This window comes from Trachurus japonicus, chromosome 22 (assembly GCF_045865225.1).
Source record: "Trachurus japonicus isolate A0001 chromosome 22, Traja_1.0".
Taxonomy (NCBI): domain Eukaryota; kingdom Metazoa; phylum Chordata; class Actinopteri; order Carangiformes; family Carangidae; genus Trachurus; species Trachurus japonicus.
In genome coordinates this window covers 23,651,907-23,670,122 of record NC_140928.1, presented here as the reverse complement: position 1 = coordinate 23,670,122, position 18,216 = coordinate 23,651,907, and the positions used below count along the sequence as shown (strand labels likewise).

Here is an 18,216-nt window from a genome sequence, read left to right as displayed (position 1 = left end):
GAAATGTAACTGAAGTGATGCTGCAGCTTTAAAATAATAAAAAAGCAGTGATGAAGCAATGTCGCCATGTGACTGACACTTGAATTGAACCCTCCACCTCCTGGCACAGGTAGTTTCATCCACTGAGCTACACAGGACCATTTTCACGATGCGTCAGCTCACATTAAAAACCTTCACACAGCTTCCACGGCTGCTGAGTATCTCGGCTTTTCTGTACTTTGGCTCGGTTACAAACTGCTGAAAACCTTGACGGAAATGTTGATATAAATTTGGCCAGGTTTTAATCACAATTTCTGGCAAAAGAAAGCTTGAAAATAGAGTAAAGGAGCCCATCTTTGCTCCCCCTGTTGTAGCTATCGCATATGGAAACCTGCCATCAAAACAAGCCAGGCAGTTTACATGCTGTAATTTTCTTCCACTCGTTAAACCAGGTAATTGAGTATCCAGACGTCACCATCACCATTATCCCATTCAGAGTGAGAACAGGGTGTCTCACTTTGCACTCGCTGCTTCTCTCCACTGCATATGGAGTGAATATTTCACACTGAACGAGCAGCATCACAGTGGGCTGGAAAAAAAAAAAAAAAAACAGAGCATCTCTTACACAGGCGAGTGGCAACAGAGCACTAAATGGATTTTAAAGCATCCCCACTTTAGTCCTGCATGATCATACAGAGGCTATCTCTCTCCTGAGCTTGTTTGGGGCCCTTTCGTGTCACTTTTTAATGCACTGGGTACCCCTTCCTCATGTAGCCTGTTTCTATAGGCTTCAGATGTTCTCTGCTGCTTTGAAGATAAATGTACAAGTCAAGAAAATTGCAGCTCATTGTCTGCTGATCATTACACGTCGGGTGAGGCCGCATTATGCTTTTTCAAGCCGAGCACACGTAACTGTAATGAAATACAAATACAGATCATACGGAGCGAGATTATTTACTGATTCACGAGCTAACTGCTAAGTAAAAAAAATGAGACTCCATTATGGTACATGCCATTATACAACATGTAGGAATGTAATTATATGTTCCTAATAGGTAAAAGTATTGGAGGTGGTTGTGTGGCTTATTAAAATCTGGTGAGCTAAGTTCTCACACTCATGTAAATGAACAGAGGATGAATATTCACAAGCTCATTACACACAATATCACGCTCTTTCTCCCTCTAACTCTTTCACTAACACACACACATGCAGACACTCATTTTGCTTTAGTTAAGCAGCGCAGCAGTTCAATTACTGTGAGCTGAGTCAGGGTCTTAGCTTCTCTTACAAACACACACACACACACACACAGACACAGGTGATGCAACACAACACACAGTTACACAGACCCTCTACAGTCATAGAGACAGTCAACAGCACGCAAATGCCCCCCTGGCTTCTCTGTGCCTCATTTTTAGATTCACCATATTTTTGCTCTGCTGACTGCGTGTGACGGCCTGAAGCTTTAGCTGGACACGCGTTTACACGGGCAATGATCTGCACTCACAAAATATGACAATGTCTGTAATCATTAAATACTATGTGGGAGCTGAAGGTTTCTCAGATGCCGTAGCCATCCGTCACTTTAACTTCCTGGCAGCCGTAGCAGCCGCCGGCGCAGAGCCAATCCACTCAGCTCTAGATTTCATTAAGTTAAATTTGACTTGGGTCCATATTTCTTTGATTTTACAGTAACTCTGCAGTCAAGACGGGTTTTTAAAATAGCCCCCTAACAACTATTAATTATCAAAACACTGCATAAATGTGGGGTTATGATGATGATACTTTTTTTTCTGAAAATCCCCTCTGTCAGTCAGTGACTAACTCACTACTCAAAGGTTCACAGTGAACTGGGTGACAGTTGAGTGGCTGTGGCAAATGTCATGAGGAGATAGGCTGCGTCCAAATGTCAATGATGCGTCAAACCGTGACTCTTTTCCTTTACCAACGCAAAATGTCATCTATTGGAAAGAAAAACAACTAAAATGTGCTCATTATTCAAAATGAAATACAACCTGAAATGTTTGTAAACAGCAAACTACTCACATGAAAAATTAATCAGCAGCTCTACAGGTATCTGATTGCTGGAAATGTAAGATTTCCTTGTGACACAAATTCCACTGACCTCTGGCATCAATGAACGACCAACCACAATTACTGCTCTAACAAGTGTTACATCAAATCCAAATGGCTTGAATAATTGATCAATTATAGCTTTATTACATCCCACTCTGTCAGACACAGAGGCTGCTGGATGAAAGCAGTCTTTGACGCTCATGGTGTGAAGTTTGCATAGGGGGATGACATGACTGATGGGGAATTGTGATTTGTCCTTTTAGTCTTTTTTAGCTCAGTAACAGATTTCACAGTGGAGCTCTGGTGTTACATCAGGAAAAAAAAAGATGCATTGGTGAATGTACAATACATAATTGTACAAAACCAAAAACAGAAAAGGACACAGCCACAGCTGATTGAATTATGAATGGATACATAAGTGATGTCTTCTATACACACTGATACTTATCCCTACACAGATGCATACCAACACACACACTCACTCAACAGCACAACCCGATAGTAGTCATTCATCTCCCCTCCAAAGACAGGCATGCACCAGCTACCAAATGGAGTGCATGGGTTAATTAAGTCTTGGAGGGGTTTGATATTTTTAGACGTCTAATTAATGAACGGAACGCCGGAGGACGGGCGCAAGCTGTGGTGAGATTTGTTTAATTTGGATTCACTGATAAACTGGATAGATTGTAAGGTGTCTCCCAACGAGGAGAGAAAAACACAGGCCAGGCAGCAGCAGCGTGAAAGACACACACAGTGTCCCAGCATGCAGACTTTTCAACATAGGCGTTCACCTTGACCTAAAGAGCCCACTAAGGTAAAGACAATGCGATTCACTGGTAATTATTTATCCAAAGGCTGCAGTGTGCAGTTATGGGATGCATTTTCAGGCCTGTTTTGATGGTTTTGTTGCTCCTCGGTGAAAATGACAGACAGGTCTTGTTCTGTTCAACGGTGTGTTTAATGGAGATGATGTAAAAGCCCTTTTGCGAGAAGGAGCTGAGGTTTGTGAGAGCTGTGTGAAAAATCACAGCTCGAGCGTGAAGATTCATATTCAACCTTTAATTCATTGAATTCTGTTCAATAAAGAGGAGAGAGCCAGGCCGTTAGGGGGAAATGATGATCTAAACTCTTTACACAGCTGTTAGAGGACTTCAACTTTGCCATTAAATCATGTCTTTGAAATGTCTCTTTACTTTCAACGCTGTGGTCTTGGATTCTATAGGAGGCCACGGGAAGGATAGTGTGTGTGTGTAGGGTGGTGGAGCTGCCAGCCCTCAGCCAATGCTCCTGCAGTGCAGCAGTGCATTTCATTGATTAACTCTGCGGCTCTATCTATACACAGCGCCTCTCCCACTAAGAAACCTAAGTCACTGCCATTAAGTAAAGAAATAGAGTGGGATAGACAGAGAGATGGAGAGAGGCAGGATGGATGGGATGTAATGTAGAGAAATGGCTCAGAGAGAGGCAGGAAAGCACAGTGTTAGAGAGCTCTTAAAGGTTCAGTCATAAGATCCCCTCCTCCCCACCACCGCCAGCCTCTAGCCCCTCATTTCCTATCACAAGATTGCATGGATATGGTGTGTCTAAGAACAGGTGTTTCTGTTTTTTTTCTCCCTGTCTCTGTTTCCTCTTCCTGCTTCACAGAAGAAAATGAACAAACAGATTCCTGACCAGCTGACTGACTGAATATCTGCCACATGCCCACCACACACTCTTCCTCTCCCGTCCTTTCTCTTTCATGTGTAAACACCCACACGTTTAAGATTTAAACGTCTGTATGGTAATCCTGTCTCCACGTTGTTTATTTATTGACACTTCATAATATCAGATGTTGGCATCTAAGTGTAAATAGACTCTCTGTGGTACACTCAGCAGGAAGAAAATAAGGAGGCAGTGTATGTGAAAAATCTAACTATGCCAAGAAAATATCAGGTCTCAAGATTAAGTAGCAGTACAACAATAAATGCTGAACTTGAGCATATTAACAGCTGCATACATGATGATAATTAGCACATGAATATTAGCATTTGATTTTGAGCACCAAGCAGAAAATAAAGCTACAGTAATATTGATATAAATGTTCTGATAGCTATGTAGAAACATCGGTTTGATCAGCCAACTTTCTATAGGAAGATGGGTTTCAGAAATTAATAGCTGTGTTCCACTTGAAAAATTACATATACACTCAGGAAAGACTATAATACTTTTACAGAGATGTGGCAACCTTATTTGGCATATGGGCACATTGTCGGCCTCTATGATGGACAGGTTGTAGATTTACAAGCTCTTGCTGTCAGTGCTTACTGTTGTCTACCCTCTCGACCATTTTTATTATTTTGATTTCTTTATTTTTATTATTATCATTATTATTAAAGGGACAACAAGGAGTTTTGGAAAAGCGAAGCGTTTTCACACTACATTTATGAGCCTCCGCGCGCACCGTGAAATTCTTTGACCGGCGCAAGAGAGACTCATGTTTTCATTCATCAAGAATTAAAGTAAGAGGTTCGAAGACGATCACATACCGTCGTAGTTCCGACCATAAACGGCAATTCTGCGGCGTTGTTCTCATAACTCGCCGCGAAACCGACTCGACCAGCATTTCCGCCACCACTAATAATAGCAAAATAACGATAGAGACAAAACGATATATTTATCGAAAATGGGCCCATTAACAAGTGTGGGTAACGTAGATTCATCCACATTAACGTGAGACTTTTTTATAACCAAATAGAAACTCCTCGTTGTCCCTTTAATTCTTTGTTTTTTCTCTTCCTCTCTTTCTCTCAATTTGTTGGTGGGTGGGTTGGGGGAGGGGTTTGGAGTTGTGTGTTTGTGTTTTCATATCTTGTTGAATTGAAAGCTGAAAATAAAATATTCTTAAAATAAATAAATAAATGAAGCTTGATCAGCCTAATCACCAGGATGCATCTTTTGGGCACCATGAATGTCTGCACAAAATCTAGTAGCTATTTATTCAAACAGTCTGAGCACCATCCAACGGGTTGAAATTGCCACCACTTGATCCTCTCCACTACTGGAAATGTGGATTTTTGTGGCTGGAGTCTGTTTTTTTCTGCTAGTGATTCCATCTATAACTAGTGCAGTGCAGCTTGGGTAAATGTTATTGACACCAGAACAAGGCAGAGTCTTTTCACTTGCCCTGTAACAGCCTGATTACACAACGGGTCTACGCAGCCAATGAGACCTATTGTGTTTCAAGAGGCTATTTCTTGAACTGAAATTCTCACTGTCTTATCTTTTATAGATAATACTCTAAAAATTGCAAACACACTATGGGGTCATCAAAAGTCAAACAAAGAAACACTGGCTGATATCAAAAGGGGTAAAGTGGCTAAAAAACTGTACAATTCATTGCCATTTAAACCCTTTAAACAGAGAAGACAGACTCAGCCAAAACACACCATAGTACAGCGGTTAAGCCCTCAAATCAAGGGGAATTGTGCACTTTTTGAAAGAAACATGAAACTTCTACCATAGTTAGTTTATACCATGAGGTTTATTTTAAGATCGGGAGGGAAGTCAGATTTGACCTCTGAGGCCCGGGAGAGGTCAAATCCAAGATGGCCGCCAATAATATTCAAAAATGCCTATCGCTGGAGCCAAACACAGTAGAAAAACACTTAAGATGTCATTTCCCACTAATTTTTGGGTGCCCATTCTGTTGGTGATACCTTTGAGACCAATAGAATTCAAGAAAATGCATTTAGATCAATGTGGAGGTCAAATAATGCAGACATAGGGAGGTGAACGGTGCAAAAAGGTAGTTTATTTCCAAAATAATAGCCTAACAGTGATGATGATGTTAATAATGATGATAATAGTGCCAATAATAATAATCATTATCATAATAAGTTCTTTTTTTTAACTGATTTACTATTAACTCATTGGCTGCCAGCCATTTTCAGAGCAGAGAGCTGCATACTGCCAGCCGTTTTAGAGCATTTTTTACAGATCTTTCAAGACCCACAGAATATTGTGTTCATGTAAACACCAAAACTACCAAGAGAAAGAATAGACTCTCTTCTTTCATTAGGAAAAAAAAGTTTGTTTCTACCTTTTTCCATTCTTTAGTAAACGGCAGTAGAACATTGGCTGGTTTCGCCAAAAACACCTGTTTTTGACCAAAACACCTGTTTTTGACCAGAACACTGAGAAAACAAGCTTTTTGTGGAAAGAAACATGTCAAGCAGAACAGTGACTTTGAAGTTAATATACAACAGAAACAACATGTCTATAGACATCAATGGCAGCCAATGAGTTAAAGAGACACTGTCTCTCGGCTCTGTTCGTGGCACTAGTACACCACAGCCGCTTGTTACTCTCTCCCTGGCTCTCAGGCTCCGGTCCATTTGGTGCTCCTCCTCCTCTATCCTTGCCTGACTGAGGGCTGCCACCGTGCCCCTGGTCCACCGGTGAGGGATGAGGGGGACTGCCAACTGGGGGCCCACGCCCTCAGACCGACAAAAGCTTGGATCATGGGCTGACTTTCAAGAGATCGCAGCGAGGGAGCTGCTCTGCTACGTACAAAACCCTGACCCAGAATCAGGTCGTCTGCAAGTGATTTAGCACCAGGTTCTCCACAAACATGCGGTGCGAGATTGGAGAGGACCAGCGGACCACCATCCGGCCACGCGCCAACCCTGTCACCAACGGCTCTACTCGCTGTAATCAAAACCCGGTTGTCAGGGGGTTTCGCTAGATAGTAGGTAGGGACAGTGGGAATCTCGTTCATCCATTCATGTGTGTCACTAATTAGATGACGAGGCATTTGGCTACTGGGTCATACGGCTTTCCGTGTTTACCTGCACGTCAGGCGCCATCGTGAGTACTACGACATGATACAGCCCATACGGACCCATTTCTGCATCAGCAGCTGGTCCGCCACCTTCTATAATCATTACGAGCCCAAACTGCCCCCAGCTGACCGCCAGCCGGTGGGATGCAGCCAGGCGGGGTTCCCGTTATAGAGGGCCAGCCAGCGTCGTGTAGAGGTCCCCTCAGGGCACCAGCCACCCTTGCGGCCGTCCCTCATCCCTTTGAGGACCAGCTCGGCTCCTGGAGAGGGCCGTAGTCCTCAATCCTGGAACGGCCATACCTAAAACGTGACGTCAGCCGACTGCCTTCCACTGATTGGGCAGAGCGTTGTCACTGGAAGAGTCGTGAGCGCGATGTCCGACATGAGAATTCATCTGTACCGAGACCGTTGTTATTCCTTCACCCGAGTTAAATGATGCTGTGTGGAAAACCACGCTGTGGTCCGTAATCGAGGAACAGACAAGTGAGTTTGGAGCTGACGAGAAGATCGAAAATAGAGAGAGAAACAGTGTGGCCTTGCGATCCCCCCACCCCTGCTGAGGAGGAACTAGAGAACTCAGCTGTAATGGAAAAGCACCTTTACTGAGCCGTGCCGTGACTGTGTAGTGGAAAAGTGCCAATAGTTACTCCGTTTACCTGCACTTCATTAAATTTCTTCACTTTGACATTCAAAGTAGAGTTCTCAACGGGCCTGAAAATTACAACCCGACCTGACCCGGCCCGTGGGTTTTAAGCCCGGACCCGACAGAGCTCGATACACCAGCATTAGTTGTCTGGCCAAACCCAGCCCAGCCCAACAAAAAAAAAGAAAACTAAACTAAAAAAGTGACATGCTTTCTTTGCAGCGAGAGCAGATGGTGCCAGTGACGCAGCAGCACCTTATCAGTGGGTGAAACTGATTCAATTACGGCCACAAAAACATTGTGGTTTTTTGGAGATACACACAGCATCTCGTGCCAAACCAACCCGACCCATCGGCCTTATTTGGGTTTGGGTTGAAATTGAGAACTCTAATTCAGAGTACTGGGCGAAAGCACATTGTGTCAACTCCCCTCCATGGGCCTTCGCAATGCTTCCACACAGCGTCGGACACCACCCATCTCTCCGCGGAAAGAGGAGGGCGACAGTATTATTAAATTGCAGATTTGCACCTTTACATAAATGCATTTTCTTGAATGTGTTCTGGTCAAAAACAGGTGTTTTTGGCGAAACCAGCCAATGTTCTACTGCCGTTTACTAAAGAATGGAAAAAGGTAGAAACAAACTTTTTTTTCCTAATGAAAGAAGAGAGTCTACTCTTACTCTTGGTAGTTTTGGTGTTTACATGTTTACATGAACACAATATTCTGTGGGTCTTGAAAGGGTCTGTAAAAAATGCTCTAAAACGGCTGGCAGTATGCAGCTCTCTACTCTGAAAATGGCTGGCAGCCAATGAGTTAATAATAAATCAGTTAAAAAAAAGAACTTATTATGATAATGATTATTATTATTGGCACTATTATCATCATTATTAACATCATCATCACTGTTAGGCTATTATTTTGGAAATAAACTACCTTTTTGCACTGTTCACCTCCCTATGTCTGCATAATTTGACCTCCACATTGATCTAAATGCATTTTTTTGAATTCTATTGGTCTCAAAGGTATCACCAACAGAATGGGCACCCAAAAATAAGTGGGAAATGACACCTTAAGTGTTTTTCTACTGTGTTTGGTTCCAGCGATAGGCATTTTTGAATATTATTGGCGGCCATCTTGGATTTGACCTCTCCCGGGCCTCAGAGGTCAAATCTGACTTCCCTCCCGATCTTAAAATAAACCTCATGGCATAAACTAACTATGGTAGAAGTTTCATGTTTCTTTCAAAAAGTGCACAATTTTCATGCTTAGCCGCTGTACTACCAAGCCCACCGGCTTTGTTAAAGAGAGGTGTCTAAAGAGGCCACAGAGAAGAAAACATTTCAGAAACAAAAAGGGAAAGACGTTTTTGAGGAACAGACAAGGTGTAGCACAATTTAGAAAAGGAAATATTTTCCAAGAAATCTAAAAATGTCTACAATACATTGTTGGTCATAATTTGATGGCAGATAAAAGAGAGGGGCTGTGGTTTCTCCAGTCTGTGACAACACTATTACTTGTCTGCTTTACTCTGCAGGACCAGCAACAATCACCATACTTGCACCTCTCCGCACATTACAAACACAACGATCTCTATCCTACCTCTTGTCTGTAACAACATCTATTGCACGTCTGTCCGTCCTGGGTGAGGGATCCCTCCTCTGTTGCTCACCCTGAGGTTTCTCCGATTTTTCCCTGTTAAAAGGGTTTTCCATGGAGATTTTCCTCAGTCGATGTGAGGGTCTAAGGACAGAGGATGTTGTTACGATGCCATGTGAAACCCTTTGAGACAAACTGTTTGTAAAAACGGGCTATACAAGTAAAATTGCCTTGCCTTGCCTACTCATTGTTCAGTTAACTAACTGGTTTAATAAGCTACCATTTACACTGTAACTCTGTGTGGGGCCTCCCCCTTTGTTGTCAGCCAGACAGAAACACCTGTGCATCTGTTCCCAGGCAGGTTTATTGGCTGGAGACAGATTAAATTGTAGTCACCCATTAACACAGGCAGAGAGACACAGAAAGAGACAGACAGGCAGGGGGACACTTGTCAGAAATGCATTAGTGAAATGGCAATTGTACATCTGCCAAAGTGTTTTAGAGAGTTTTAAAGCAAAGCTCTCACTTAACTGGGAAACATGATGAAGTCTGAAACCAAAACAGAGATTTAACATATGATTAATTGGCCGGGATGAGGTTTCTTGACAGGGTCTAAGTGTTTGGAACAGAGTGAGAAACTCTGGAGTCTGAGAGGATCTCTGTATCCTGTTTCTCCCGATCGAACACCAACAGCACTGCAGACGCCTTCTGGTTCCCCCCCAGATTGGATGCGTTCCAGCCACAGCTGTCTGGAAGGAGACCCCAGGCCAGATTCATTGGAGGGAGCAGACCTCCCAGCAGGCCTGGCAGCACATGGAGCAGGTGGGGGAAAATGCTGAGGAGGGATGTTCAGGCTAATTTCCAAGTATAATACCGTATCAAATTATGATATTTTAAAATACACCTATAGGAACAAAATTTCCTCTTCATTTCTAAACCACGGTGAAGATGCCAGCTTGTCAGTTAGCTGTCACAGGTGGTAATTTCCTGGTCACAGTTGCACACTGTCAGCATACTATTCATAACAGATCTCCTCCCCCTGTCTCGAGGGCTATCCTCGTCAAACTCAGAAGGCAACCGGCTGACAGTGGAGGTTTGTCAGCTCATCATCATAAAGGCTTCACCCTGCCTCTCTCCCTTCAGCTCACATCTACCCCGCGTCATCTTCTTTTGCACCTTTAACACCCCCACAACACATTACTCACACATTCATGATGTTCTTTCATCGCCCATGTTACTCGCACAACCTAATTACGTTAACTTAATAAACAATATTTAACCCAATCTCTTGTGTGTACTCCCTGCCAGTTTATGTTAATCCACATTAGCTGCTACTGTGCGTCCAAGGTGTGCAGTCTTCACGGGACAATAGCGGTTAATTGCCATCAAACTAGAGGCTGTGAATATATTCATCTGCATCTCTTCAGCTGCTGCTGGCTGATGTGCTAGCGAGCATCGGTTCCATTCCGCTCTGTTCTTGTCCCCGCAAACTCCACCAATAAAAGATAACTGGCTCCTCAGTTCTAGATTTTTTTTTTCGACAGAAGCTGCTGCAGCTTTGTGAGTCTGCAGTCTGCAGCTAGAGAGATACTGTACATTTGGTTTAGTGGGGAATGGCTGCTTATATGAATGTGATGAGAGCTTTGAGAATTTTAGCTTCAAGCAGATATACAGTCAGACATATAAGTGAAGATATTAAACTCAGAAAGTACTGTATATGGAATAAATTAACATAAATATAATAAGGTCAAGGATCGTTCCTTTCAAGATGTCAGAGTCAGCTCATGGGACACTACAAGGTCAAACCTTTGCTCTGGACTTTTTTTGCACCAAATGGCAAGAGCAATTATTTCTAATAGAGTGAAAAGTTCTGGGTGTCAAACATTATTAAAACAGCAAATACGGCTCTTAAACCCCCCAAGAATTGTGATAGTTGGCCGGTATTATTGATTTGCCTTGAAGAAGCAGAAGCACGCATACATAGTGTGCTTAACAATTAACTGTTGGTTGTTGCCTGACAATCTCCATGTGGAATCCAAGAAAACTTGGGGGTTGAGGTAATAAAACATGAATATGAGCAGATGCTTGCCGACACAGTGGTAGCCACCAAGCCACCCTGTTGCCTTAGGCAGCAGAGACGAGTAACACTTATGTACAAACTGCTGTCGATCCCCATAGCTGCGTACCTGGGACAGAATCTAAGTAGAGGTTCATGGCCCGATAGCTATCTGGAAACCTCTTTATGAAAAAGTTAGGAAACCCCTACGTGTGTGGAGGTGTGTGTTACTGTAGCTTTCCGTCACAGTGCCAGTTTTGTTTCTGCTGCTTTGCACTTCCCTTTTGTATTTTAATCATCAGCCTTTCTGCCTCTCAAGCTCCACCTTTGGCAAGCCAACATGGCAATTAATTGGCTTATTAAATCCCTCTGCAATGCCCCATCAGCAAAACTATCAAAGACTAATCCTCCCTTTGTACTACAGTACTGTATGCTGGGAGAGAGCAGAGTAGCATTCACTGGAGCAGCAGACTTAATCACGGCTGAGAGCTGTCAGTAACACAAAGTTATTGTGCTGTGAAGTTGCGGGCTGGAAGGAAGGAAGGTGGGGGAGGGATGGATTACAGCTGTTCTGACAGTCCAGGTGTATTTACTTATGTAATTTAGGAGAGTATGTGAGAGAGCAATGGAGGGATCACATCTCACACACCTATACGTAAACACCCTGTAACGCCTCATTATGTAATAACACCGCATTATGTAATAATGTAATACATTTTCACGTCATTATGTAATAATCTGTCACATTTTGTAATAAAAATCTTGAACGCAATATGTAATAAACTTTGATGCAAAATGTAACAACTTATTACAAAATGCGGCAGTTATTACAAATTGCAAGTGTTGCACTTTTTTATGAGGAAAATTTAATAATTTGGTGCATTATGTAATAAACCACCAAAATGGATGTCTTAATTAAGAAAAAAACATTAGGACCATCGGAGCAACACTGACTTTAAGCATACCAGCATATAAATACGAATTTCTAAAACCAGTAGGATGGTCAAAACTAAATCAAATATAACTTTATTCATTATAATAGGCTACATTCCCTGTGTACCACTTCTCATTCAAGCTTTTTTCTCTCCTCCTTTTCTCACCTGCAGCACAAGGAGAGCATCAAACATAACACAAAAAAAAAAAAGCGATCGTCCCCGCCAGCATTGTAACAAGCATTGGTTATCGGTCAGAAAGGAGTCCATGGTCCAGTCCATGTACTTCATAGGTTACTCGTGCCACACATTGGCGGGTGTTGGTGGTTTATAACATAATGCACCAAATTATTACATTTTCTTCATAAAAAAGTGCAACACCCGCAATTTGTAACAACTGATGCAAAATGTTAGCCTGACAAGCAGACTATATCATTAAAATGTCTAGTCTGGCAACGACCGGTAGACCTCGGCTCAATCCAGGGGGCGGGATGAAGGCTGTCGTTCAAACTGCCTCTGCACGCAATAGGGTAGCGCTACGACCAATCAGAGCAAAGAGCAGGATGACGTTAGCCTGACAAGCCAATTAAAATGTATGTCGTTGTTGCGTTAAGCCCGCCCAACGACTCTCTAAACAGATAGAGCGCTGTGATTGGTGAACACAAACGGTGTTCGAGACTCAAAAAGTTCCTATGGCTCGTTTCTAGACCCACCTACGGAGCAAATAGATTTGCTGCCGCTAGGGTGTGTCTGGGCTAGCAATGTAACAACTTATGTAAATGCGGCAAAGTTTATTACATATTGCGTTCAAGATTTTTATTACAAAATGTGGCAGGTTATTACAAAATGCAGCGTTATTATATAATGATGTGAACATTTATTACATTATTACATAATGCAGGGTTACACACCCTGAAATTCATCCAGGTTAGCATGTCGCTAACAGTAGATGAATGTTTTACCAATGACCTCCTTTCATTAATATCAAGCTCACAGTCAAACTCATGAAATATCACCGAGGTGTGTGTTTGTGTGTGTTGCGGAGGCCTAATCAGGGCTAATTTGTGAGATGACTTAGCCAGAGACAGAGAGTGATGGCTAACGCCAGGTGTGATTCTCTAAGATTTGTCATTTCAGAGAAAGAGCAGCCAATTTTAATCTATCTCTGTCTTCCCCAATGTCCACTTAATCGATCTCTCTCCCTCTCTCACACACACACACATGCGTGAGAGTCACACACCCATGCTGAGAGCACACGCATTAACACACATACACCCTCGGTGAAACACGTCTTTCCCTTTGTGATCTCATACTTTTGCAACACTTCAAAAGTTTCTCATTGCCTCTGTCATCAACCAAGGACGTAAACAAGGTGACTAGCACATCACCAAACCATCTGGCGTGTGATAATCAGACCCCCCCGCCCCCCTGCATCACCACCACCCCACACTCACACACACTCACACACATCCTCTCACTCGCATGGAGACAGATTCAGTACAGTACAGTGCAGACAGTTGTAGGTAATCCCAATTCAGCAGCAGCAGGAAGAGAAAACTTCTCAATGTGACCCGTGTGTGTGGGTATCTTTCTTGACTGGCTCTATCTCAGTCTCTGCTTGACTGCTCCCTGTGATGAGCAACAACAGTAACCGTAGCGTCAACAACAGCCATCTCTTTTGCCGCTTCCTCCGCCTCTGCTTCCTGGAGTATTTCGGCGCATCCGTTAGAGCCCGGGCGTCGACGCTTGTACGCATCTCCAACTTTCTCTCCTTCTCCCCTTCGATACATCTCCCAGCTCTCTGAAAGGGCATTGATTCTCCTCCGGGGAGGGAAGATGTGTCACCCTGCACGGATTGGATTGATAACGCTGGCCTAAATATAGCCCTGCGGCAGGAAGCAGGAGAGGAGGATATTTTTAGAAGTGTTTATAGTGCAATGACTCGGACACTACCTCAGCTGAATGACCAAGTGGAAGTAAGGAAGGGGTGGTTATTGGAGGGGGTGGGGGTGGGGAGGACACCAAACTCTGCAACTCTCTCGTTGAGAGATTACTGCACTTAGTGGGATTGTAAGACTTATTTGAGTGGATGAATGCATTGTCCATCTGGTTGAAATTGACCATCAGTTATGTTTAAAAACATGCCAGTTAAGATTAGCCCTCTGAAATATTTCTGGGTGACGTGAGCTGTGATTGAGTGCTTTCCTTGGCTCCATTGGCTGATTTGAGTAATGTATTGGCTTTCCCTTTGTAACAGCCTCTAATCCATACGACACACTCTGCTTCGAGTACCCAGTTCCCTTTCCCAGTGCTGAAGCGCTCACTTTATTTTGGCTGTGGGCGATACTTACATGATGATCAGATACCACGTTGTTGAGCGCTGCTTTTCCAAAATCTATTTTTTCCCTGCTTGGATTTGCAATTTGGGATTTTTAAGTAGGCTCTCTCTTTTTCCCCCCACATACCCTTCAGCATGCATATAAAACCAGTGAGACAAGATCTGTAAAAATTGCTGACTCACTATTAATTGATCCCCACGGTGCTATGGGGTCTCCCGCAGAGCCCATCATGGGCCTGAGCTAAATACTAACCTTTATCAGAGCTGAGGCCTATGCAAAATCGAAGCCAACATCAAGGTAAAAATCAGCATTGATCTCTGGTCTTTTATTCTCATACAGCCGACTCCTCCGCTCCGGTGCAGATCATTTACGAAGTTAATTGATTTGTCCTGCTGTGTGAGTCCCGTCTACTGCTAGCCACACGCTGAGCCACAGGACAGGTTCACATTGTGATATCCAAGGCAGCGACAAAAGAAAACATTGTCTTTTAAATCAATAAGAAATCCAGCCATGGTAAGCAATTTTTTTTGTATTTAACAACAACAAAAGCAACTTTTTGTGTTGTTCAATGCAGGCTTTAAAGAATAGTTCAACATTAATGCAAATTCACCTATTGCCATAATCCCTATAGTCATAGGAGTAGGTTCATTACCTTTAATTATCGGTGCATGTTTTTTTGAGATCCACGGGGCAGAGATGCAAGCTTCTCAGTGAACACAATGGAGTTGAACGGTACAAGGTCCTGTGACCAACAAAACCCATCCAACAACTCCAAAATGCTCTCATGGACAAGTTGTGACCTGCACATTCGCCATGCTATAAAATAATAATGTAACATCACAAGACAAAGTTGTTTTCCAGGCAAATGCATAGCCGGAACTACATTCCAGACATGGCTGCTGGAGTGATTTCAGAAGCTAAGTAGTTCCGAATATTTGCTTCATGTGTCATAATGTTACATAATTATATATGATTATGATTATTTCATAGCGTTGCAAATGTGCAGGTCACAACTTGTTCACGGGAGTGTTTTGGAGTTGTTGAAAATGTTGAACTATCCCTTTAAGTTTTGCGAATAACACTGATGAACATTTCTGTGTTGCAGTGTCAAATTCCTCTGAATTTTACATTATAAGAACGGGACACCCAATTGCTGCAGTGAATGAATTAATGTTTAGATATTATCTCTTCATTTGCTAAACGCTATATAATAATATAATGTGGCTCCTTGCAAATGACCTTCTTCTCTTTCCAACACCTCCTCCAAATACCCATCATTTAGCTGCAGATCCATGCATGTAAACAAGCTAGATTTGTTTTCCAGTCTGTGAATTTCTCCACTCAAGTGGCATCTGAAGTAATGTGTGTAGTTTTTGTTCATCAGTGGAATTAGAAGCTGTAGTATTTGAGTGGAAAACTTTGCAAAGCCATTGGAACTGCGTGAGAGATGCAAGACAAACTCACCTGTAGGTAGTGACAGGGCCTGAGGTTGGGCTTGAGGTCGGTGGGCGTCATGGGCTTCTCCAGGTTGAGTGAAGACTTCCTGTAGGCCTCCTTGGCTTGGCTGACCGTTAGCGTTGACCAGGAGCTCCTCTTCATGAACTTGCCCTCCGGCGCCATGCTTATGCTCTCGCAAGCCGAGCACTTGACGTCATTGTTGCTCTTGGAGGTCTTTAGCGATAGGTCTCCTACCAGGTGGCCGTGCATGGAGTCGGGGTAGCAGTGGCTGATGTGGTCCACGGGATGCCGCGACATGATGCTCGGCGTTCTGTACGTGCTGTCGCTGTCCAGGTTGTCGTCCGAGCTCCACCAACCTCCGGAGCGCTGCTTGCCGCTGCCTTCAGATTTACGGTCTTTGCTCTTGCTGCGTTTGCTGTGTTTGTGGTGGCCCTGGTGGTGATGGTGGTGGTGGTGTGAGCCGTCCCGGTGCGAGTCGCCTTTGGTGCCGTTCATTTTGGAGGATCCTTCTAGAGAGTGCGACTTTGTGAAAAGCTTCTGCACCGAGTGAACTAAGTGGCGTATCCGCCCGGGGCTTTCGTTGCGCTGCTCTGTGGTCGTGGTGGTGGTGGAGGTGCGTTGGTACTGCAACGTGTGGAAGCCGTCCCGGTGCAGCGGCATCTGCTTTTCAAATTGGTCCAGGAGGTTTGCTGGGATTCGGTTCATTTTGCCGCTGCCGCCGTGAGAGGATGAGCCGCCGTCGTCCCGGGAGTCCCTGCCGCCGGAGGTGTTCCCGCCGCTGTCCCGTGAAGCGCTACCGTAGTGCATGCGGGGGAAAGTGCTACTAGAGATGGAGTGGTCGGGGGCCGACATGGACACCGGCATCACCATGCACTCAGAGTGGATGGAGCTCCGAGGGGAACAGCGGTGGTGGCCTTCCAGCGGGCAGCTTTCGGTGGGGCTGAGGAGGTAGGAGGGGGGCCGGGAGTCGCCATGATGGAGGAGGTGGTGGTCCAGGGAATGGTCGCAATCAGCCAGGCCGCAGGTGTGGGCTGAGGGGGGAGAGGTGAGCTGCAGCTGGGCGGGGCGGCCACCAGAGAGACCCTTCATGTTCCTGGGTGGAGGGGAGTAGCTGTCCTCATCGAAGTACTGCGAGGGCGACCATGAATACTGCTGGTCTGAGAGCAAGACAGAGAGAGAGAGCACATTAGATCACACCTGAGGTTAAAAAGCATTTTCCCAGAAAAAGAAATGCATTTTCCACATAATGGTGCACAGGGCAGACGCCTAGTACCACATCACATGTCCTAAAACAGGCCAGTTATTATCCACTCCCACTGCAAATGACACACTAAAAAAACTCTGAAACATCTGAAATGTGGCAGTGAAATGAACAGATTGCACAGACGAAAATCTGAGCCGTCGTATTTCTTCTCCTCTGTTCAGGTCTGTGATGGCGGGGGGAAAAAAAGAGAGAACGAAAGAAAGGGAAGGACAGGCGACAGGTAGGAGCCGGCATCACCATTTATCCAATGCAAAGTGAAGTAATAGCCTATCACTCTGTGGTGCTGGTGTCATCCATCAAATCCCTGAGGAGAGCGTGTGAGCCTTATGGCCGGGCAGGCGTCCTTGGGAGGCGATCGCCAAATGCACCCTCCCTCCTTTTCCTTCTGTTGGCCATGTAGTCTTAGATTAAAACTCAGCTCTGTGTGATCGGTCACCAAGGGCAGACGTCCCAGCACTCTATTCCAATGTGTTTAACTTAATCTCAGGGAAGGTTTACTTTATCTTTATGCCTCACCACTGTCTGCTTCCAGTGTAATTACATTGCCCTGCCTTCTGAATGGCACCAGGATGAGTGGGGTTAAAATTTCATCATGTGTGCTGTTATTAATGACACCTGTTGATCTTCTGCCTTAACATGACTTTATCTGGGAAATAATAAAACCATGCGACTGCTCCCAGTGTTAGATAAATCCAAGTCTGAAGGTCATCAAAACAGTTTTTTTTCATACATTTCTAAATTTAATTATACTATGTTATCAAAGTGTAAAATCATATGAATGAGAAGAATCTTTTTGCCATAAGTTAGTATCATTGCATTGCCCTCAATGAAAAGCTAAAGATAATATCGAAAATTTCTCCTTGTCACATTTCAAACTTATCTGCACCCTGTGTGAAAGGAAACAAACAAAAAACAACCTCATCCCAGCTTGCTTGCCTGCCAGTGATATGCTTCATAAGCCCCCCCCTGCAGTTTCACCCCATATAATGAAGGACAGTTTTTATGAGCTATGAAAAGAGAGGAGAGAAGTTTGAGTCCAAACTGTAGCACTTC

The 18,216-nt window shown here is 43.9% G+C and overlaps 1 protein-coding gene across 7 annotated transcripts in view; it reads right to left on the bottom strand.

Moving 5' to 3' along the window:
- Positions 1–18,216, bottom strand: part of dlgap2a (discs, large (Drosophila) homolog-associated protein 2a) — a 162,805-nt gene that overhangs the window by 38,866 nt on the left and 105,723 nt on the right. For all 7 annotated transcript variants that reach the window (XM_085766848.1, XM_085766849.1, XM_085766852.1 and 4 more), the window contains one exon: positions 15,906–17,056. In XM_085766848.1, the coding sequence (XP_085622974.1) occupies positions 15,906–17,056 (1,151 nt within the window). The remainder of the gene's footprint in view (positions 1–15,905; positions 17,057–18,216) is intronic.